This window comes from Aptenodytes patagonicus, chromosome 5 (assembly GCF_965638725.1).
Source record: "Aptenodytes patagonicus chromosome 5, bAptPat1.pri.cur, whole genome shotgun sequence".
Taxonomy (NCBI): domain Eukaryota; kingdom Metazoa; phylum Chordata; class Aves; order Sphenisciformes; family Spheniscidae; genus Aptenodytes; species Aptenodytes patagonicus.
Window position 1 is genome coordinate 50531586 of NC_134953.1, and position 24254 is coordinate 50555839.

The window sequence follows — 24254 nt, forward strand, 5'->3', positions numbered from 1 at the left end:
CGCTGTTCTGGATACGTGTGTGTGCATACATGTGTGTGCCTAAGTACAAGACATTGATGGGGAATTGCTTTCACGTCAAGTGATATTACTCTTGCAGAAAGGAAGACGACAGGAGTTCTTAAACTTACTGACTCTGTGTCCCTGAAACTTTTTTCTTGCAGATAATCAGATTTGTTACAGCTACTCCTACGGAGTGAGAGCAGTTGTCCAGTGCATCCCTGCTTGGTTGCGGTTCATCCAGTGCCTGCGCCGTTACCGTGATAACAAACGGGCCTTTCATCTGGTTAATGCTGGAAAATATTCCACCACCTTCTTTGTGGTGACATTTGCAGCCCTCTACAGCACTCACAAAGGTATTGGTTATTTTGGAAAATCCTTTGCAAGTCATGGGATTTGCTTCTTACATGGCAGAAGCTCAGAATTTGGCATCCCATTGGAGCATGAACTTTCGTCTTTTGGCACCTGTGAAACATCTCAGTGGAAAGGCAAAGGCCTGCCTAGCTTGCAAAGAGTATTTTAAGATCTTCTTTTAGGTATTTTTCACATATGTGGTTTGCTTAGAACTGCATTTCAGGAGTGTGAGAGAGAATTTCCAGGTTTCTCTCTCAAAAAGAAAAAACTGAAATACCTCTCAGTTTTTGCCGTGAAGGGAGGTGGAATGGGAGATATATGAGGAAAGGAATAACATAGGAAATGCTTCTCCCTTGGCATTCGTGAATAGCCAACCTGGATCATCTGAATAAAGTCGGTCCATCATTCCTGAACAGGGGGAGATGTGCACAGTGCCAGGAAAATGCTCTCTCTGGATTTTTCTGTGTTTATCCATGTTTTTTCTGCAGCTGGTAGGGAGTTGTTTCCAATCCATTTAACTGCAGATTGAGCTCTGATCCCTCAAGTTCCCCATCTCCCTGGAAACGACAATTACTCGATTCTGCTCTTGTTCTGAAGAAAAAAGCTTTTAGTTTCTGCACTTCAGGCAGTCACCCTGCCTTTCATTGTTCTGAAGTCCTAAAAGCTGTATTCTTTTATTTGAAAATATATGCCTTCTATATCTCCAGAACTTAGCAACCACACATGCTCGTGAGCAATTACTTATCCTGAAATATGATTGTGGTGGGGCAGGGAGAAGTGTTCAAGGCATGCTTCTAGTTAACATGCTGTTTTTATGGAGGGGTGGCAGGGTTATTAGAAACCTTCCTGTGGCCAAGAAATGGCTGATTTGACGTAGCTGGGCCTGAAGTCACACCAATAATGCTTGTCAAGCCTTGCATTTGAATGGCAGGGAAGTGCACTGGTGCAAGCTGGCTGAAGGCTGGAAGTCGGGCGCTCTGTATCTGGAGGTACATGCAAACTGGTGTGGGAGCATCAGTGCCGGATGCAGCGCCTGGCCCCTCTGTGCATCTCCTCCCCGCTGCCGTGTCCCCAGAGCTTGCTCCCGTTTTAATTTGTTTGCTCAGTGACATTCTGCAGCTCTTCAGTTCCAGCCCTGCAGTCCAGTTAGTCACCGCTGCCAAACCCTGAGATGAGACACATACAGATTGCCTGGCAATAGTCACTGCTTATAAGCTTTTGTATACAGTGCTTGCTTTGGGGAGGCTGACTGATGCTTCTCCTTCCCGGGGGGGGACACTCTGGCAGAGCCTTCTGCAGGAAGGTTGGGGTAGGTTTGGAACCAAGAGGAAAACCAGCATCTGTCAAAATGTCCTGCTGAAGAACTTGATCTCTTCCTACTCTCCTTGAAGTTTGCATCTGCGCCAGTACTGCTGACCCTTGTTCTCGTTGCTGCCATACATAACTGTTGTCTGCTCTTCAAGTCTGGCAGGGAGTGGGTTGTAATGAGGTGTTTATGAGCCAGGCATGGGGCTTGTTCCAATTGCTGAGGGATGTTCGTGACTCCCAGCTTTTGTCTGTCCGGTTTTGTTAGTGGGAGTCAATAGCACATAGTTGTTGGTATCATACAAAAAAATTTGGAAGCTTCACGGCCTTTGGAAATTACATGTTAGCACCGATTTTGTAAATGTCACAGTGTTTGGTTAGGGTTACAGGCTTGTAGCGATTTTTCAGAGGGCTGCCTAAGACCTTGCTGTGTCTTCTCAGCCCTGTAGGCCTATTCCCATCCTGCCATAAATGCACTTTCTAATATGCTGTACCTGTTAAGAATCCAGTTTTATCTATGTGCTTTACATAGATTCCCAGTTCTTTTTTAACTTGGAATGAGATGGTCTATCATCAAGTTGTTGTGATGTTGCTGTTGAAAATAGACACACTGCTCGCCCACACCTTCTCTGTGTCTGCCTAAGGATGGTAGAGACAATCACCGATCTCTTACCTACAAAATATCTGTTGGGGGCTAGCTGCTTGCTATTGAGAAAGCAAGCACTGCCCAAAACAAGGGTCAAATTGGTAAAGATCCTTGCTCCTTAGACCTGCTCTAAATTGCAGTAAGTAACGAACCTGTTAATTGCTGTGGTAACAAGAGTTTTATTTAAACAGTCTTTCATGCCTGTGTTTGTAAGCCTATGACTTATACCTCTGGAATGACAGCTTTTGGCTGCCAGGACAAGAGGGTAATTGGTGGCCTTTTCTTGGGAGGTCAGGTAATGTACACCAGTGCCTGTTCTCCACTTGGGTGTCCTGGGGACATCTCAGCCCTCTGTAAAGGCTCATCTTCCTCCCTTGATTTGAACGTTGAATAATTTGTAGTGGCTCTGTAGGTTTTTAGCTTGTGTCTGCCAGCTGTGTGAAGATGGACTGTGTGGCTAGGGGGGTTTGCTGGTGTTGAAAGCCAGCTAATTCATACAGAGTGCACTTACGGTGTTGTTGTGCTGTGTTTTCATAAGCTTGTTGGAAAACAGCTCTAATTAAAGAAATGTTCAAATGCTACCTTATTATGTTTAAGTGATGTATGCTGCTTCTAGTCAGATGTGGTACTCCCTTCTCCAAACCTGTTGTAGCAAAGGATCACCCCCAGTAACACAGGGTACTGTTGGCTCTTGACTAGTATCTCAGTTTCCCCAAAATACCACTGTTTAATAATTCATATTGCTCAGGCAGTGCATGATTCTGATTCTTTCTTCCCTTAGAGAAGCTGTTTCTTTATTTTTTTTCCGTTTGATTTAGATGCAGAATGCAATTTTCTCTAGTTGCAGTTGGGATGTTGGACTGGTAAGATCTGTTAGATTTTCTCTTCCAAACTGGCAATCCTGTTGTCCCGGGACTAGACCAGTTTTACAGAGTTAACACCAAGCTATCATCTCCTGAATTAGTGAAGCTGAAGCGAGAGACACTACCCCTTAACATAAGACCGGAGCAGGCAGCAGTTGCGTGGATGAGTGCCGACTCAAGCTGCCCACTTCACCATGGCTCAGAAACACGGCCATGTTTCAGGGGCGACAGCAGCAACCCAAGGGCAACTGTTGCTGAGCTCCCAATGGAAGAATTCTCAGTATTTTTATATCGCTCAAAGGAATGGGAAGCAAAGGCCGCGTTCTGTAAATATAGTCCTGCAGAGTATATTTGCACAGGCAAATGAGGCATATCTGTAACTCTAAGCTACCTAGCAACTGGAGTGTGTGCCACCAGTCCCTGCTCGCTCGCAGCACGGCCGAGCAGAAGCCTCTGCCCCCGGGTCTTTCCTACCCTTGCTTTAATTTCCCTGGTAGTGCTGAGCAGTCTTGCCCCAGAGCTAGCCAACTGAATATTATATTGCCTTATTTAATCCCTATGGAAACCTAAGTGGTGCTGGGGAAACAAATGATTAAGCCTGAGTCTGCAGCAGAATATTTGCCCCAAGTGCAGTGTTATTTTGACACACAACTACTTTTTGCCGTGTTTTCACTCTGCCAAAAGCAGATGCGCTTTCCTTGACAAATGCACCAGTACAGCTATTTCCACTTCAGTCCAGCTTATAGTAGCATTCCACGGGGATCCCCTCTTGTATAAAGTGTGCTTGCATTTAACAGGATATGCTGACATATCTAAAATAGCCAGCCTGGGTTTCATTCCTCACTCAAACCTGGTTCGCCTTTGTAAGACAGGATTGTTGTATTTAGGTGTTCGGCTCTTAAGAGAAACCGTGCAACTGGAGTTGTGTTGTACTACTCTGAGTGCTGGTCACTTCTTAAGCTTTATGTGTGATTTATGCTCCAGTTTCATTCTTTGTAGAATGAGATGCTTCTTGGGTTTGCTACTGTCTGTCAATTTTCTCTTACCTTGATGCCTTTGGCTCCCATGGTGTCATCAAAAGTATCTGGCTCACACAGAATATAGATCTGGCTTCTGTGCTTGAAGAACTGAGGTTCTCAACTCAACTCTTCCATCATTTTCTTGTTTTGTGGGATTTGCTGTTTCAGCGTAAGTATTTATGTGTTTACCTTGTTTTTTTCAGGAACGTGTTACTGAGCTTAAGTACAAGTACTGGGTTAAAACTGGCTATGCGGGATTTTATCCTTTAACTGAAGGGAAAGATGGTTTATGCAAGCTTTCATTGTCTGTCTGATTTACACACCTTATTCAATGAAATCACTGTGGTCTGGGTAGTATCCAACTATTTATTAACCTCTAAATTATTCCAAAGTTAATCCGTGTGGCCAGGAAACTTGAGCAAGTGTCTCTTCTTCAATACTGCTCCCACGCCCTTTCCAGGTGCTCCAAGTGAGACTGCTGAACACTAGCTGTCATCAGCTTGGAAGTGCCGTGGAGAGTCTTAGGTTGGTCTAAGATAGTATAACTGCCACATGCTTTCTCATTAAACAGCCCAGGAAATTGACAGTAATTAAAAATACAGAAGTTAACTAAATAGGGCTGTCTCTAGAGTAGTGCTTCTGTCTGTGTTCTCACCATCCCTTCAGAAACAGGTTTCTCCTGATTAAGTGAGGCATAATTTGTTTGTTTTTTTTAAAGGCTGAGAAAACTGTGAAACTCCTTGCTTTGCCAAGGAATAGAGATGTGAACTGTCAAGGCAAGAGTCATTCTTCGATTAATGGGCTTTTGCAGGAAGGTGTTGGACCATCCCTTACTAATAGAGAGGTTCGACCAGGTCTGACCAGATGAAGATGAATGGGAAATGTGCTGCTTTTTGAAAATATAGTGGAAGATTCCCAGGTCTTGTAACTGCTGCTCACTCCTCATTAATCATGATGGCTTCAGCTGTTACCGGTGGTGATACCGGCTGGCGTAGCCGACTTCACGCTGGAACGGATCACTGGTTCTCCCATGGTCTGGCCCACCGCAGCTCTGCTGGGGAGGGGTATGACTTCCAGGTGGAGGAGGATGATGCACGGCAGGAAGGAGGAGAGGGTGGTGGTAACATCAAACTGTTGTACTGAGAGCTGCAGGAGGATACATGACTGCACCTTAGCTCGGCTCTTCTCTGCCGGCTGAAGTACTGAACAGTGGGTTGTGTCACTTAGCCCTTGTTGCTACCTTATTAGAAACTGCAGGGTGCAACCCCTGTGGAGCGAATTTGTTGGTAGGTGGAACAAAATTAACTGCGATCCTAAATGGTTACAGTAGGAGACAAGAACAACTTGAGTCCCAGTTCCCAGTGAGAACTGGGACTAAAATGACTTTCACAGAAATCAGACGTTGGTGCAGCAGCTTATAATACCTCAACTGAGAAATGTCATTTCATTTCTAGAGCACAGGGCAAGGCAAAATAAGTGGACATATAGAATTCAAGTACAAATTTTTTTTTTAGAAGTACGAAATTAAAAAAAAAAAATTCATGAAAGAATGAAACAAGTAGCATTTGTGAGATCCTGTTCCCTAGTTTATCCCTTGTGTGTCGGTACAAGATCTCCCATCTCTCCCTCTCTTTCTCAGCACTGGAAGAGCTGTCAGTACTGTGGCAAGCCAGATCATTTGATTTAGGTGTCACAAGAGCCTTAGAGAGTGCTTGGATTGACCTCTTGAAGTAAAACAAAGTTTGTAATGGGATTAACTGGCTTCTTTCTTAATACTTGCATTTTTCGTGTGGCTTGCCTTAGCACAGCATCCTGGCAACTCCATCAGGGTGATTATTTGGAGCCAAAACGTGCAAAGTCTGTCACATTGCTGTGAGCTAGGATGAATTTTTGTCTGAAACCCTGTCATCCCATTCCCAGGAGGCCTTCAGTAATGAGTTGTGTTCATTAGCCAGTCTTTCTGATCCTTTCCGTCAGAGCAGCGGCAGTGTCATTAGTGAAGAATTGGAGGCATTGCCATGGGCAAACGTTTCCGTCCTGGCCTCTGACCTCCTCCCAGCTTTGACGTGGGTCTCTGCGGCACCCTGAGCGAGTCTGGCTTCTCCACACCGGCTTGTTAGCTCCTCTAATTGCTTAGACACCTGTCCAGGTGATGATGCTTCGGGGTCGAGCCGGGAAGGGTGAGGAGCACCCCAGCAGGGCTGCGGCAGGACCACCCTGGCTGGGCTGGATGTGCCAGCAGGAGCTCGCTTGCTGGCAGCCTGCGGTAAGTGAGCAGGGAAGGTGAGATGAGACAGCAGCCTGTGCTTGGCGGGGGGCCTGGGAGGAGGGGTTGTTAGGCAGAGTGATTTCGGGAACTGCCACCACACCCTGAACGTCAGCACAAATGAGGCATAAAATCCCACAGGGAAATCTTCCCATGCTTTGTAGGTCTACGAATGTCAAGCGGGACATTCCCAGTGCTGGCAGCCGCGCCGTGGAGGAGAAGCAACCTTGGCACCCTGCCGCTGAGTGATTCATGCATTCAGTTCTCAAGACTGCAGCTAAGAGAGATGGATTTTAATAGCTGGGATTTGGAAAGTGGACTAATAGGTTTTAATACACTTTTGTGTTAAAGGTGACTGGAGAAGTGGGAACACTAATGAATAAGGTGTAAGTAAAAACGGTGGCCTACCGATACCTCATTTGATGGGCACTTAAGAGGGGTAAGCCTGACCTTTTTTAATGGAACATTTTAAGAAAAGCAACTGACTACATCGCAAGCGATTTTCCTTTCAAATGTATGCAGGTCTGGAGCTCTCTGGTGCTGCAGAAATCTAGGAGATGCAATCATCCAACAATATTTTTTTTAATTTTGATTTTTTGTGGTTGCTGTTATATTTTGAAGGAATCTGCTCTGGGATCTCAAAGCACTATAGAGGTAGTAGATGACATTGTGTGCCAATCCCTAAATTGTCCAATGAAGGCCTTGATTACCATGCTATTTATTTCATATTGTGAATCCAGATGTTCTTATTAGTGAGACTGCTGGCAAACGCTTAGATTGGAAACCCCATCCTTCTCAAGGTAGCAGTTAAACATACCCCAAGAATATTTCTCAAATGCTAGAGAAGCCACCAGAAGAAGAATCAGATCAAATCTCAGTTATGACTGATATGCTTCCTCCTGTTTGCAATTAAATCACATTTGTTTGTGAGATACGAGTAATGAGATTGCTGCAATGTCTTGAAATTAGACACAGTTGTATCATCCTACAAACCAAATGCAAACCTGCAGAGTGTTTTTAGTCAAAACACGATTTGGGGATTTCCCTGCTCTACAAATGTAGAATCTAACTAGAAGAAGAAACGAGATGTTGCCTCCTGACAGTTCTTCACTGCGCTGTGTCTTGCTGCTTCGCTTTAAATTGTGCCCAGAGGCTATAGCAGAGGTTTGCAGAATCTAACGGGAAGGTTGTTCATACGAAATGGTTGGTATTTGACAAAGCCCATCAGTGCACGATGGCAAGTCCTCCGTGTGCTCCTCCGGGTTATTTGCCTTTTTACTTCATTAAGTCCACTGTCATGTCATGGCTTTGCCATTGATCAGTATTAAATAGTGGTACGTGCTGGCTGAGCAGAAAGGCAATGCTGCTGCTATTCCCTCATTAAGATGTACAATTACTGAGGGAGCGGTAATACTGCACTTCGATCAGTAAGGTGTTAGACAAATGCTTTGGGATGTCATTCTGATGGCAGTTCTTATGTAGATAAGTCACTTCTGGCTGTCACCCCCCTCCCGTTGTGTGCTGGAATGGAGTTACTGGGCACATGTCATCCCTGGGCTAACTGGGTGCCAGAAAGTATATGCTCGGTTCTCTAGTATCTGTGCTTGGCTAGCACACTGTAAATATATACTTCTTTGTTTTGGTTCCACTTAAATCTGTGATTGAAAAGCTGGTCATCAAAGGAGACTGAATTTGGTGTGCCTTGATCAAGAGGGTTTTTATTGATGCTGGAGGCAGAACTGCTCGGGCTGGGTCAGTTTTGTCTTGTAGCAGGGCTTACCTGACTGTGTTTCCTGATAACCTCATGCTTCTTACAGCTTGTATCACAGCTTTCACCATCAGCAGAAACCACAGCCAGCTGCAGTGGCTGACACACCAGGAGTGCTTATCAAGGGCCATTGTGCTCTTATCCAGACCTTCAATAATACATGGCATTGATTTTTGCTGTGTTGAATACTGTATAGTGTTTACATTCCCCAGAATAATTCAGCAGGGTAAACAGATAGTATTCTTTGGAAGTAAAGTCAATATTAACAGCGTTCAGGATAGTATTTGCTGTCTATCTTTGATGGAAAGCAACCTTTCTCTTGCCTGTGTTTAGAAGGGGCTATAATTTCTGCAGAGTATTATTCTCTCAGAATGCTAGTCAGATATTGTGTCCCCTGGGGCTGGGTTTGGGATCCAAGATATTTTTGCAGGCAGTAAATTCTGCTGCTGCAAGTGCCTTTGGCTATTTTCTGGGACTGTGGCCATTCACAGCTTCAGTTCAAAGGTGGAAGCCCTCCATTATTTATCTAGTTGACCTTCTGGGGCAATTTGTAGGTGTATTTGTGCAGAGTATCTACTAGAATTGTATTTTATAGGGTAAACTGAGGATGCTAATAGAAATTCTGTGGTGAAGGTTGCAAACGGCCCCTGTGGTACGCTGCTTCCCATCAACTTTGCAGCAAGTGGAGATAGCAGGGCACTGCGAACTCGAATAGCCTCTGATGTAGCTGAACACCTCCACGTTGCAGACTTGCTAAGGTACTGAAATCTGCCCATCGGCAGGGAGGGTAAAGCTGCGCCTGCAACTTTACATGTCGAGTTTTGTGCTGACGATGTTTTGTCCTGTGCGTGCTGTTTTGAATAACTGTAGCTTAGGAAGTTGCTACATGGTGGTGCCCTTTGGAGCATCGAGTAGAAAGGTCCTTCACCCACCTCTGGCTGGGTGGACTGGCAGTTGTGTGCCAAAGGGTTGCTGCAGTCCATGGGATGTTGAAGACTTGGTCTTTTTTCCCTCTTGGAGAGGTTGAGATCTATCAGGTGTCCAGAGTGCTTCTCTCATCCTGAGACTATCGCTCTCTAATGGTTTTTGGTGGTTTCTAGCACATCATTAAACAAAGAAAAAACACAGGATGAAACAGTTCCTGCTTAAATAGACCCTGACATCATCATACATATGCACAGCTATGTATTGCTACTGGAAAAACTGGCAGGCGAGGAATAGATGGAGCCTCTGGGCAGAATATGAATGCCTTGATTTTCTAGCCCCCTGAGCAGCGGTGAAGAAGGCCACTAGGACCAGCCAGTGGAGACTGAGATATAATTGCTTGCCTAGAGCAGTAACATGTTTCTGTACAGCAGCTGAATACCAATGAGGACAGAAGGAAGGAAGGTATCAAACAGAATTGCAGGCAGGAGGAAAAGGAGGATAAGTGATTAAAGGAAGGGACTCAAAGGCCAAGGCTAAAGACAATAGGCTAGTTCTAATTAGAGCATTTTACCAGGGAGTGATTTGTTTTTTTAATGAATTTTTTCAGGAGCTGAATGCATTGCAGAGCCAGTCGCTGAGAAAGCGAGCAGGAGCAAGGGGCAAGCAGCGTGACCCCAGGTGCCACTGAAAAGACTGCTGCAAAGATAGGGGCAGGGAAAGGGAGCTGAGGCCATGATAACCTAACTAGAAGCAAGCACATCCTTTTGAGGTTGATGAGGTTAATGCCACAAGTTTTCTTACTTGGGCCTTTTTCTTCCCGGTACTCCTCCTTTTTGTAATTGCACACAATAACCTTTAAGGCAATTTAGGTTTAAGCAGCATGAACCTTTGAAATCACCTTCCTATGTAATTGCCAACTTAGGATACAGTTTTGTTAGCCCCTTACGTGGTTTGACATGGTAGTCTGGGGCCAGGCTGTCCCCTCCATAACCAGAGAACTCCAAAGGAGCGCCCAGCAATGCTGCTTTGCTGCTCTTCAGCCCTGCACCTGCAGGGCATGGCTCATGCCAGAGATGTGGCCGAAGGCGTGGCAATGGATGGTGCTGTCTGCACTGCCTTCTCCATGTCTGCTCCATGAAGATGTGGAGTAAGACTCAGTTTATTTGAATTCTGTCCTTAAGGAAGACAAAAAAGGTAGCATGACCTAACCTTCAAGCCTAAGCTACTGATAGGAAGCATGCAGCCTCACAGGGTAGTTTGGAGTGTTTTAGATGCTTTGAAAGCACTTAACCCATTAACTACCTCCTGAATTACTGTTTAGGATCTGGTAGTGGGAACTAAACATGGAGATGTAATGAGCTAAAAATAATGTTGGAAAGAACAGGCTTAGTGTCTCTGAGTCACTGAATGTCAGCATCTGCCTTTTCTTCCTGAAATAATGTAGTTGAGGCTTCAGAGGAGCTGGTGGGGGAGAATAAAATCTTGCAGTAGAGCCCAATTAATTGCTAAGCTCTAAAAAGCTCACCTGTGTCCTGTTTAGTGGCAGCTGCACTTTAAAAATGGATGGGAGAGGTGGTTTCAAAGCAGCAGGATTAATGTACCTGGGCATCAGAGCACGTATTTTGCAGGACTTCTGTGCCTGCTCCTGGGTGACGTCGTGGCTCTCTGCAGTGGCAGGTGATGCGATGCTAGACCTGTCCCTGGGTAGAGCCAAGCCTTGGGAGGATGTGGGTTACTGCTCAAAGGCTTCTAACCTTGCACAAAAGCAGGGAAGCTAGTCAAACCTGAGAGCTGCAGCAGATCTCGTGTCCTTTTCCTCTGCTGATGTGAAGCTTCACTGCAGACAGGCTTTGCTGCCTAAGTGGCTTTAATAGGTTTGCTTTAGGGGGTGTGTTTTGAAAGGAGAATGAGTGTGTGTATTTGACCTATATCCTGCACATCATGTCCAGGAAGCCTGAAAGGCGTAATGGGAGGAATGTACTCTTACACGATGCCTCTCATTTTCACCGTCATTAATTTTATCAGATTGCTGCATTACACTTATATTGTAAATGTTAGAAACAAAAAGGGAAGGAGAGGGCAAATTGCCCGGTTGCTCCCTCTGTGATCAGCTTCAGGGATTCTGTTTTAAGGCCACATATATGGAAAACAGTGCTGTCACTTAGTGTGGCATTGGGTTTGGACTGGCAACATTATGGCTTTTTTGTACTAGAAGTGTTATTGGCTTTGTTAGAAAGAATCAGTGAATGAGCAATTACAGTGGCTGCACAGAAAGGAGGAAAGAATCCTGACAGCAGGGACATGCAAAGCGTCTCAGCCTTGCAAAGCATTATAACGTGTTTTATTTTTATGAACTTTATGACCCAGATTTGCTAATTAAAAGCAAACAGAATTATCAGATCTGTTTGTTTTTACCCAGCTGACTGATGTAGGGAAATCTAGCTGAATTGAGAGAGCAGCATAACCTTTTCAGGGGAGACTGGGAAACAACTTAGTTGCAAAAACATATCTGCAAGTGAGCAGACTTTGGTCCCACAGTCCTGTGTTTCACAAAGAGGAGTTCTGTATAGGCATTTAAAACTCTGTACTGAGCCTTCTTCAGGATTTGTACATACATGTTAATGTATTGCCACCTTTTTGCTTATTTTCCCCTGCCACCACAACCTCTGAAATGGCTAGTGGAAATTCCTGTACTGCCCATCCTCTTTCAGGCTTTTAGTGCACTAATTCACAGTTGTTTATATTTAGACAAACTAAAATATTCTCTTACAAAACCCTCCTAAATGAGCACTGCCTCAGTGCTTTTTTCCTTTGTACGAGCCTGTCTCTTTTGTGAAATATGACCCTCAGCTTCCACCTGCTGTTCAGAGTTAGAATGGCAGGACTACCACGAGTTTCAAGAAAATAAAAATATTAGTGCAAATTTCAATCCCAAGTGCAAAACGTTGAACGAGATGAAAGTGGAATTTAAATGGCAATATAAAGCTGGTCCTGTTAAGGCTTTTGGTTTGGTTCAGATTAGCTAGCCTGATTTTCCCGGAACTTGAATAAAAGGGGTGTTATTTCCACTGATCAAGTCAGCCAATTTGTAGCTGTTTTAAGAAGCAATCTGCTTTAAGTTGTACAGAAGTATGCTGTTCTTCTCTTTTCCAGCTAAAAACCACAGTGACACCCAAGTGTTCTTCTACCTGTGGATTATCTTCTATTTCATCAGCTCTTGCTATACCCTTATTTGGGACCTGAAGATGGACTGGGGTCTCTTTGACAAAAATGCTGGTGAAAACACCTTTCTTCGAGAAGGAATTGTCTACCCACAGAAAGTGAGTATACAGTCTGCACTTACCTTAGGAAAGGCTTTTAATATTTTAACAAAACTTGCTGAGTTTAGAGCATGTTGAAATTGGCCACTGGTGCTTCCTGAATGCTATGTGCTGGGATTTTCTAGCAGTAGAGTTCATTTGTTTCAAAGAGATCATTTCATACTGTTCACTTTTCTAGTGGTTGAGCAGCAAATTCTCTATCTTCCTGAAGGCCTGAAGAGGTCTGTCTTCTGTGCAGAACATGTACGATCAGCTGTCCGGTTTGTCTGTCTTGTTCTTCAGGCATACTACTATTGTGCCATTGTAGAAGACGTGATCCTGCGTTTTGCGTGGACCATCCAGATCTCCCTCACTTCCATGCAAATCTTTCCGTATGCTGGGGACATCATTTCTACTGTATTTGCCCCACTTGAGGTATTCCGGTAAGGCTGCTTGACTGAACAGTTCCTTTCTCTTTTACATTTTGATTACTTGTATAACGCCAGCGTGGTGGGAAGCGCCTTGCTCTTTGGACGTGGAAGGTACCAGTCCTTGAAATGGAAGACTAGGTCTAACGGGAACATTTAATCCAAACAGGGTGCTGAGTGAAGAAAGCTGTAGAGGGCTCTGCAGCAGTGCGGGGCTGGGTCCTTCATGCTGCATTTGCAGTTTCTTCTGAACCTAGACCTGATCTTGAGGGTTTTGTTATTACTAAATTTCTCCTTAAAATCACCTTGTTGAAATTTCCAGATGAACTTTCACTTGATTCTCAGGCTTACGATTATTCTCAAATCTCCGCTGCTTTTCCAAACACTAATTTGGATCCTGCAAGGTTTCAGGGCTCTTTACACACTTGTACTCTAGCTGGAGACCTACCCCCACAACTTCTCAAGATGAGTAAAAGCCCTTGAAGCTGAACCTCACTCATGTAGATGGTGGAGGTTGCGTTTCGCTTGTAACGCCTGGTGCCTCCATGCTGTCCAGACTAGGGCTGTCATCGTTAGGACAGTGAATGAGCCTGACAGATCTGTTCTTCTCCAGAGAGTTGGAAAGATGTTGTAGCAGGTGCTGCTGTTAGTCATTTGCTATTTCTCCGTACTCCCAGTGTGTTCCCAGAGGCACTTTGATCAGTGAGAACAGTTAGTGGTATCTAGGTGCGTGTGCCAGTGCTTTGCTAAACACAGGCAATGCCTGTAAAAGTGGAACCAAATTGATAATTTTCACTTTTTCTCCACCTAGACGGTTTGTGTGGAACTTCTTCCGTCTGGAGAACGAGCACCTGAACAACTGTGGTGAGTTCCGTGCCGTGAGGGACATCTCTGTGGCACCGCTCAACGCTGATGACCTGACGCTCTTGGATCAGATGATGGACCAGGAAGATGGTGTACGAAACCGCCGCAAGAACAAACAGTGGAAGCGCAGCCAGAGTGTGTCCTTGCGCAGACCTCGTCTTGCTTCACAGTATGTTTTGCCTCGCCTCTAGCGCAACAAACCAAATCATGTGTTAGAGCTGTTGTTAATGCTTGGTGGCCATTTATGGACTGGGTAGTCATGCGAAGATCTCAGCCAAAATAGTCATTCAAAGGGAGGACGTGTCCAATTAGTAGATGAATATTTCTCTGCTGGAGGGTTGATCCATCCTTTACATCATCTTGGGGTTCTGGTAAACCACTGGAAAAGGGAGTTCCCTTTACAAAACTTCCCTCCTGCAAAAAATAGCCTGTAGCAGTTGCCAGAGGTTGTAAATCCAAACCTGGAAGAGAGGTTCCCATAACCATCCATTTTCAGGCTTCAGACCACTCCAAGATTTCAGTTATCATTTGGTTAAGATTTCCTATGTGAGATCTCAGACCCTTTCCTCTCCCAAATCTAAAACCATGCATTTTTTCTTTCCACCCCGCCTCCTTACAGCCTAGACATTTCCCCACCTTGCACCCCAGCCCTGAACCTGTTGACTACTTATCTTCACTGCAGTGCCCGTGCTCTGAGCATCACAGGGTGCTCCAGTGTTCAGGCATCACTTCTGCTCCAGCAGCACAGCTGCCGAGCCCTGCCTTTTGGCCAGGAGGCAAGCTTTGGCTCCCTGGGGACGCTGAAGCACAGCATGTCAGGAGTGTTGTGCAATCCCTGCAGCACATCCCCCTGTTGCATCACGACATGGGAGGGGTGGATGGGAGGAAAGGAGGCCGTGGCTGTCACGCAAAGGGTGTGCTCTGGCCTGAGCCGCAGCCCTTGGGCCATGCTTGTCTCATATCCGTGTTGGCTCAGAGTACGTGGATGTGACTGATACCACCAGTCTTTGTGTGGCCGCTAGAGACTGAAAAACTTCATGCAGAGAGGATGTGGGCCAAAGCCTGGTCGAATTCCCTACAACCATGTCCGTTTACCCCTCAGACATGCAGTGAACTGAGACATGTCAAGCGTATTCCAAAATAAGCTGCTGTATCTTTGTGCAGCCCAATTACAGATTGAGCAGGTACACTCCTTTGGATTTGCAGTGCCTGCTGCCATGGTTTTGTGGAGTTTTGTGCGGAGGGGTGGATGGATGCACTGCACTCAGTAGTGCCGCAGAGGTCCCCGGCTGTTTGTCGGCGCAGCCCGCAGAGGGCATTGTCTATGCGTGCAAGGTGGCCGGCGTGGTGTGGCGTGGGCAGAGCGGTGGGAGGAGGATGCTGAGGGACAGCTGGGGCATATTTATAAGGCTCTGCTATTCCCAGTGAGAGTGGGAGAGCATGAAACAATTCCAGTGGAGGAAAACAATTCCTCTTTGTGGAAGAAAGATTTCCAAGTGCACTGCGGTTTTATTGTCTGCATGTAGTAATGGGAATTTCTTCTCCCAGAAACAGTGAGTGTCTTCTGTTTGGTTTTTTTTCCAGGTCCAAGGCTTGTGACACTAAGGTATTGATAGAGGACCTAGCGAATGAAGCGAACACATGAGATGGCCACGGTCTCTTATTCCGCATCCTTTGTTTTCTCGTTCTGTTCCCCTCTTCCCCAAGTAACCCGATCTCTGGTACAGTTCCAGCTGAAAACAGGAGAAAACACTGAACATGTTTTCCGAGCTCTTCCAGACCAGATCCTATGGACTCCAACAAGCTCACTGTGTTTCGTTTCTTTTCTTCTGGGTTAATTTTAATGTTCTATTTTAAAAAAAAAAAATAAAATATTTTACTTTGTTTTGCCAATAAAGAGGACAGTTCAGGAAAGAAGGATTGTTTACAGTCTCAACAAGGACATACAAACCTATCTGGATAACGAAGCATCATAGGGACTCCCTCATGGGACAGTGCCGAGAGCACACTCAGTTTCTGCTTGGCCCGGTTTTGACTGGTTGAAACCGGACTTAAGTTTTTTAATCTGATTTTTTTGGTTTTGTTGTTTTTTTCTTCATATCCAGCGCTGAGGCACTGGCTGCACTTGCAGGGAAAGTGCACTTAGAGCAGTATCTTCATTCATGAAGCTACTTTTTAATTTGATGTAACTTTTCTTATAATTTTTTGGAAATATGATGTATCTGTTGCATATAGTTTTCACATTATTTATGAAACTTAACAACCATATGAGAGTGATTTTGAGTCCTGTGCAATGAAGGTTGTAACAGTAAAACAAAGCCGGGAATGTAGATCTAGATCTCCAGGGTTGTGGGGTTATGCCCTGCAAATACCCCTCTTGTGAGTCAACTTGCACCTGTGTTTACCTTTTCTCTCTTTCTTTCTTTTCAATTTTATTTTATTTTAAACCAAAGTTTCTCTTCCTGATTTTTTTTAGTTGCTGCTACTGCTTCTGGGCATGTCTCTTGTGCTGGTTCAACACCAACTTTCCATGCAGCTGTGTGAAAGTAGTGCAGATGATCCTAAGGCCCTTTTGAAAGGAGAGTTGGGTCCTACCAACGGTGCAAAAAGCTAGGCGAACAAAGGCTTCAGAACTTCATTCTCCAGATCAAAAAGTATTTTTCAAAGCCTTAATAATCCTTAGATGGCGTGCGGGCATCCCATACTGAGCCAGGGACCTTTCCTGGTGTTCTCCTGCAGCCCGGTGCAGCAAAAGTGGCACAAGGCAAGGAGGTGATGGTTCCTGTGGGCAGGGGGGTGTTTAGCAGACTGGGGTTCAGGAGTGGTGGTGTGTTGGAGAGCTGTCAGGGAGCAGGGAAAGGACTGTGTTGTGCCCACCTGGTGGTGAAGGTGAAATTGAAAACAGGTCTCCTCATGGCTTCTGGTTTGGCAAAAAGCCTCTGTCGGGCGCTATCCTGGTATGCTGCCCTGTGGCTCAGCTGTTACTCGTGCCCCTTGCCTCATCTTACTAACCCAGTTTGGGAAGTGCGATACCATTAAGCAGACTCGGGTAAAGGGCAGCTGTATTGCAGAGCAAATTATGTTGGAAGAGCGATGCTAACTCGATGGTCTCGTTGGTCTCTCCTCCTGTAGGAAAGAAAACATGGGGGCCCGCAGAGTCCCGCTGTCCTTCCCCTGGCATGCCATGTGCTCCCTGCTCTCTTGCAGCAGTGCCGGTGGGTGAGGGGAGCTGGAGCTGAACCTCGCAGCCAGGACTGCTGCCGCTGGGTCAGGTTGGCATGGCCGAGGTCCCTGGGACTGCTGCCTTCCCCCCTGCCCGGCTCGTGGGCAGCTGTGGTGCACAGCTAGGACCGCAAGGGGAGGGTGAAACTCCTGAAGTAGGATCCTCGCACTGATGTCTGTCTGTTGACTTGCCTCTAGTTTGGGCAATGGAATTGCAGGAATCCCTGCTCAGCTGCTGTTCGGTGGTTATTGTTTTTTAATTAGCTAATAGCATGGTTTCTCACACGACCAGTACATTGCATTTTTCTCAGTTTGCCTGCTGTGCCTCTTGCCCAGAGGAACTGAAGAAGGAAACTTAATTCTCTTCATTTAATCTGAAATAGATTCAAATTCAGTGGTGGTGAACCCATGCCAGGCCAAGGGCAACAACCTGTAACTACCTACACTTCTATAATGTGCTCTCAACTTATAAAGAAACTATGATGGACCTGCCGGGAGATGCCTCTGCTCTGTCAGCGGTGTGCGTGGTGGAGTAGCTGGTGTGTCTGTTGTGGTGCTCCTCCTCACAGCCCCTGCAGCATCGGTCTGCTCCAGCGGGAGGGCAGCTGGACTAGCAGGGGTTGTGCTGTTCATCCTTTCGGTGCCCAGGAGCCCGTTTTCCCATATTTAGCTCCCTTAGGTCTGTTCTTACTTAAACGGAGGGTTCCTGTTCGTATGGAAGTGGAGTCTGAGATATAAAGCCCCTTAAAATATTTCAGTTTCCTGATTTGCATTGCAGCAGTTGTTGCCGTGTCCAAACCTTGCGTAGGTGTTTCCAGTGAAAGCGGTGGGAGACGAGTGAAGCCATACCTACCTAGGGGTGTTTAGAGGAGGGCAGCCGCACCGGGGGGGCAATCCAAAATAAACCAGTACTGTTACTTAAGCAAGTGGTTCTTTACAAAAAGAAACAGAGTTTACTGGTAATTCATCCTTTCAGAGGGAAGGAAAAATACAGAGACACGTTTTGAAGTGATGCCAGTCCCCTGGGAGCACTCTGCCTTCCTCAGCTGGGCTGGGGAGAGCGGGGCATGGGCGGGTGGCCCGCGTCCTGCCTGTCTGCCTGCTGCTGCGCCATCCAACTGTCCACTTCCCAACCTGGAAGGGAGGGTCAAGTTGCGAGTAATTAAATTCTTATTCTGTAGTTAACCCAAATCCTTAGGGGAAGCAAGAAATTCAGTCTGTTCGCCTGCTCTGCTCCCTACCCTGCTCTTTCCCTTCCCTTTTTTTCTGTCTTTGTTGGCAGGAGAAATGAGAAAAAGGGGAGGTGACGTGCTACAGCTAGCAAACGTTATCTCATAAAATAAAACATCGTCCCTTTTGGCAGTGAAGATGCTCTCTCGGGGGAAAGGAGCCTGAATTCCTAGAGGCATGGCTTTTAAAGGCTCCCAGCTCCCCAGCGCCACGTCTGCCCATTCCCTCCCTCCCAGAGATTTCTGAGAAATCAGGCATGCAGATTCCTCCTGCGAGCGAGCGCTAAAGCCGGGATGGCTCCGCGTCTGTGAGAACATCTGGCCAATAAAGGGAGACCTAATGAAGCAGAGCAGATGGTGAGAGAAAATAGCCCCGTTGCTCCTTGTGAGCAGCCTGCGCAACGGGAGCAAGGGGAGCTGGGACAGTCCCCGGGTGGCTTCGTTTCATAAGCGGGCTTTGCTAATGGGTGCTTGGAAACGTTCCTGGAGGGAGGACAGCAGGGTGACAATCCAGAAGTATGGAGAGCAGAGTTAAAAGGAGCTGTGTTTTTTTTTTTAATCTGGTGCTTTAGTTGTTGGGATGTAGCTGGATGGAAAGTGGAAGCTGAGACAGGTCTGTGCTCTGGCCGCCACGAAGCAGTGCTGGCTTTTGGGAGTTGAGCTCTCCCTCTCCTTGCGATTCGGTGCAGAGGTTGTCGGAGGTTGCGGTTGTGTGCGGCTCTGAGGATGGTGTGGAAGCTGCTTTTGTCTCGCTGAAACCCTTGCAGATAGTCCCGTCTAAGGGGATGAGATGCCACAGTGTGGCTGGTCACTTTGGAGATTCCCTCTGAACTTGCTTCTCCATGCTGATTCTCTGCTGCTTTCCATCCTTCCTGCTCTTCCAGGGATTTTCGGGTTGCAGGGGGGTAGGATTTGTGGCATCCAGAGTTTATTTGCTAGCTGGAGTTCCCTGCATGGCTTTGGGACCGTGTCACCAGAAAGGCCAGGTCCCCCTGCTTGGGGAAGGCAATGCCGTGTGCTGTGGGTGTGCGCTCCTGAAAGGGCAGTGAGGCAGCAGCAGCAGGTTTGGGCTTTACAGGCTTGGCAAGCAGGAGTGGGAGCTGCTCCATCAACGGGAACAGATGCTGTGCCACCACATTTTAAGAGAAATGCGTTTGCAGCGCTCATGGCTGTGGCCTGTATGTATCAAATAAGCTCCTACCTCTCAAATCCAGGTGTGTTCCCAAAGTCAGCTGTTGCTTGTCCTATGCCTTTCCCTGCTCTGCTTCCCGCCCTCCTTGTGCTGTCGGTGTCTTTGCCATTTGTCTGAAGCCAATGATACGCAGGGCATGGGGGGACAACCGGCAGCAGCCTTCAGGATTAAAATCTTGAGGGGGGGGGGGGGGGGGAGTCTCTTGCGGAGCAGAATTGGATCCTGCTGCTCCTGCTTCCCTAATACCTTCTTGTGTTGCTTGTTATGCTTCCTCTCCGGCGCTCGGCCACCGCAGCCGTGTGGGAGGCAGGGAGGGAAAGCACAGTCCAGGTTCAGGAGATAACAATTCCTGGGGATTTTACTGCGAATCTTCCAAGGAGCAAGAGAGACAGAACAAAGCCTTTAAGCTTTGCCTGCGTTTTGAACAGCCAAGTGAATTTGGCCTTATGCTGCAGGGATGCTGCTGCGTACTGCTTGCTGTGACTTCAGTGTGCGCCCCAGGTTTTTGGGGGGTTCATGGCCTCGATGTCAGGCTGTAGTGCTGGGATGTGTCCTGGGACTGGGGCATGGCTTGGCTCCCACTGGGAATACAAAAGCTGCTTTGCTCATGTGCTGTGTCCCAGCCCCATGTCCTCCCTCCTCTCCTCCACCATTCTGATTTGCACTCGTAGGGGGAAGATGATCTTCTGCCTTAAGCATAGGGGGTTTTTTAAATTTTAATTTTTATTCCAGAAGGTGATTGGATTGTTTCATCTCCTTGGAAAAGAGGGGCTGGGGCTCCTGAGGGAAGAGTGGAAAATCCCTGCGGTAACTCTGCAGCAGTCACGGTTGGGCTTGGTGGCTGTCACCTCATTAAACCTTGCCTCCTTTACGTGACGCCATCCCAAATACCGTGCCTGGGGATGAGCTGTCGACCCACCACCACTGTGGGGTTAAACTGGTGTGTCGGCATGCCTCGGGGCCTTCAGTCCCTGCTGCAGCTCCCTGGCTGCAAGAGAAATGCAGGTTTTGCAGGGGGAGGAGAGGAAAGGGCTGGTAATATTGGGTGTACAGAGAGGCTGATGCCCCAGCCCTGTTCCCGGTGGGAGTTGGAGGCTGCTCTGGCCCCAGCGCAGCCGGGCCATGGTGGGCAAGAGGCACCAACCCTGCCTGGGAAGACACCCCATGGCCTGACACTCCCTCAAGCTCTAGAAACCAAATTGCAAACTCTTTGCTCCAGAGGAGAAATTGGGCAGCCTGGTAGAACTTGTGACACCCTCCCCATCCCATAGGTCCTCCTGGTGAAGGATCGGCATTTGGAGGGGGCTCGGGGTAGAAATGCCAAAGTTTCCCCCCGGGTCCCACTGCCGCCTTCCTCTCCCCCTCCCCGCTGTGTTGGTCTAAATGAACTTTCTATGAAGCCCTGTAGATGTCAAAAGTAATTATGGAGTGTGATTAGTCCTCTGTGGGTGCTTTCTTTCTTTCCTCCTCCTTTCTCTTTTGCTATCCCCTTCTCCACTCTTCTTTTTTGGCTAAGTGGAAAAGGTGAGGACAAAGAATTGCCGCTTGCTTGGACTCATGATGTATCTGTGACTGCGCTATTAGCTGTCTCCTCTTTCCTCCCCAAATGGATATAATTTTTGAAGTGTGGAATACCCTTCTTGATAAGTAGGTTTTAAAAAAAAAAAAAAAAAATGCACAATGTGATACTGTTTCATAGTTTCTAGGTGGTTGTATAAAGCAAAGTTACTGTGATTGTGTTTTTCAAAGGAAAAAGTGATTGGTTATGAAATCTGTCCTTTTTTCATTATTACAAGCTCTTTGTTTTCCAATGATCTGATGGCTCTTTTGTCCCCGGTCTGTGTCTTTCTTCCCATGTCCCACCCCTAGTGCTGCATCCACCCATGAAGTGTTTGCTTCTACCAGTCTGTAAAAAGGTGCTGCTCTTGCACCCTTGGGAGCTGTGGGCTGTCACTGGTGGCTGGAGGTGGAGGACATCTGTGTCCCGGGAGGAGGTGGAGGTGCTTGGAGGAAGGAGATGGGCAGGAGGGTTTCCCAGCCTGCCTGGGGTTCATGGGAAGGTGCCCAGGGCTCAAACCCGACACGCAGGGGGTGATGCTGGAGGAAACCTCCTGCACAGACTGTACTGTACCAACAAAAGGCTCTTGGTCCTTCTGGGAGCCTTTGGTTGCCTCTCTCCAGCTTGCCTCTGGTCCAAGGTGTTGTCTTGCCTGCACAGTGGATGACGAGAGGCTGAGCAGCCCAACCCTGGGTTGTCTGGGGTCTGTACTTTCATTTTGCTCTCTTAAATCTCTCCATTGTCTCTTGCAATCAATCTTCCTCCAGAAGAGAGCCCACCGCCTTGAAATCACTCGGCCTGTTGCTGCTCATGCCAGCCGCTTCCCAGAGGTTTAATCCCCGCGCCCCGGGTGCTCCCTGCCCATGGCTCCCTGCCTGCACTGCCTGGCTGGTGGCAGGAGCCCGGCTGCTCTTGCTTTGGCACCTCACCAGGTGGTTTGTCCCTAACTTGATGGGGACGACATCTCCCAGGCGCATTTTCCCTGGCAGAGGAGTCAGGACCCCTCCCTGGGGCGGCGTGGAGGTAAGGATGGGTCCCGACATCGCAGGGGAGGTAGGACCCCAGAGCTGGGGTACAGGGTGAGGAGGCTCGCTCTGCCCTGGGCTCTTCGACCCAAACCTGCCAGCAGTCCCCTCCTGCCTGGGAGCGGCTGGGGGAAGATACTTGGTCTGTCCCCCATGGCGCAAGGAGTCATCCCCACTGCCGGTCAGGCCCGATGCCCACTGCGAGCATGGCCAGCCCCCGTGGGGAAGGAAGCCCTCAGCCTCAGTTTTGGCAGTGATGGGGACCCCTGGGCCACTGGGCTGGTGGGGGATGATTTGAGAAGCTAAAAGTGATTTCTTGCTGCTCATGCTGGCAGGGGCCAATGTGGCTGGAGCTGGGAGGATTAAAACAATTTCGTAATCCTGGTGATTTCCTTTTGATCAGGATTATGAAACCAATCACAAATATCAAAAGCTGTGGCTTAAAGCGGCAGCCGGAGCGGAGCTGGGATGCCCATGGCCCCCGCAGCACCCATCCTGCCTCCCGGGGACGGCAGCCCCGGCGCCTCCAGGTGAGCGGTTGCCCACCCGGGCCCCTCCTCCTGTGTGATGAGTTTTGTGGGATCTCAGGGGAGGAGGGCAGGGGATGGGGTTTCAGTGTGGGTGGCTCTGCAGGGTGCGTGTTGCACACTGGTTTTAGGGATGATGATACATGGATATACCAAGCCTAGCTCCCCCCAGCTCCCACCATCCTCCAGCCTGGAGGTGCTCAGTCTGGAGCCGTTGGCCTCTGCTTGCTGTGGGGTCCAGGCAGGATTTGGCCTCCGGGAAAGCAGGAAAATTTAGCATGTCTGCAAACATGTGATGTGTGATGCTCACAGGAGGGTGCCTAAAGCTGGCAGGCTTTGCTGCAGGTCTGAAGGCTGTTAGGGAAAACACCCACACCCCGGCAGGACCACCCTCTCCATCCTTTGTGCTCTCCTGAAGCCCCAGCCACTGGTGTGGGCCAGACCCCTCCGGCACCCCTGGGGTGAGGTGCTCCCCTCAGCAGGCCCGGGGAGGTGGGCTGGCCTCGCTCCCTGCTCGCCTCCCAAACCCGCAGCCCAGACAAAGGACATTCCTGAGAGCCAGCCAAGGCAGCCGGGCTTCTCTCCATCCTGGCGTGGAGTGTTGGGTTCCCCCCTCCCGCAGGGTCCCCTCCGTCTCCCCACGCTGCACGTGGCCGCGGCGGCATCGCCCTTTGGGGCCACTCGCCAGCCATTGCGGGAGCAGGCGGTTTGGCTTCGGGGTCGGTGCAGGATTTGGCTGGGTGCCCTGGCGTGGGGTGCGCGCTTCGGGGGCGCGCAGAGGAGGAGGCCTGGGCGGGGGAGGCAGGGCTGGCCACGGCGCCACAGCCCAGCCAAGCAGCTGAGCTCGGGCTCGGCTGAAGGGGCTGGGATTTGCTGGTTTGTCCTTTTTTTTTTTTTTTTTAATTTTTTTTTTTTCCCCTCCCCTGCTTCCTTCCCTTCTTCCGCCTTCTTCTCCCTCTTCCCAGCCCTCTCCCGATTCTGCTCCGGGGGTAAGGACAGCCCTCGCCTCCTGCCCGCAGCCCCATCCTGCTGCTGCTCTGTCCCAGGGCAGCAAGGGGCTGTGGTGACCCGGGGGGGGGGGGGGGGCTGGGGTGCGTGCTGTGGGGATGCTCCTGCAGCCTCAGCCATGGGGGAGGCTCCTCGGGGGGTACCAGCAGCGACGGGATGCTCCCGGTGGGGTGCAGGGGGGCAGTGGCACCCAGGTGCCATCAGGACCACGAGGCCGGTGCAGGATGGGTGACATGTGTGACCCTGGGAGCTGGGGTGGAGCAGGGGGCTGGCGTCTGTCTGATGGCACCTTTGGCAAGTTGCATCTGTGCGGGATTTCTGGGGAGTTTTGGCGCCCTGGTTTGGCTCAGAGAGTGCCGGTTCCCTCTGGAGCATCTTGCTGGGTGCCTCAGGGCACCCAAAACAGCATGGGCAGGCACCCAGGCTCCAGCTTAGCCCCCGGCCACCCGCTTTGGGGAACCACCGCTGCCCCATTCACCCTGCTCCAAAGCGATGCTGCTATGGTATCAGTGCTGTGTGCGGGTGGCGTCGTGCTGTGCCTGTCCGCTTCCCCACCAGGCTGTGTACCGCAGTGGCATCGCATGCCTTTGCCCTCACCCCGGGCACAGGCATCCCCGCTGCTGCTGTCTGCAGAGCCTTGGGCAGGCATGGGTGATGCTGTTTGCAGGAGGTGCCAAGGCGGGTGCTGGGGAGGAGGAGGGTGAGGGCAGCGCCGGGGCTTGCCCACCCTCCCCTGGGTTTTCTCCCTGCAGGGCGC

At 48.7% G+C, this 24254-nt stretch overlaps 1 protein-coding gene across 1 annotated transcript in view; it reads left to right on the top strand.

Annotated features, from left to right (window-relative positions):
* The window catches only part of XPR1 (xenotropic and polytropic retrovirus receptor 1), a 110305-nt gene extending 94339 nt beyond the window's left edge, over positions 1–15966 (top strand). The window contains exons 11-15 of the mRNA XM_076339692.1: positions 162–353; positions 12299–12465; positions 12748–12887; positions 13684–13905; positions 15321–15966. Of these exons, the coding sequence (XP_076195807.1) occupies positions 162–353; positions 12299–12465; positions 12748–12887; positions 13684–13905; positions 15321–15381 (782 nt within the window). The 3' untranslated portion in view covers positions 15382–15966. The remainder of the gene's footprint in view (positions 1–161; positions 354–12298; positions 12466–12747; positions 12888–13683; positions 13906–15320) is intronic.
* Positions 15967–24254: the final 8288 nt, after the last annotated feature.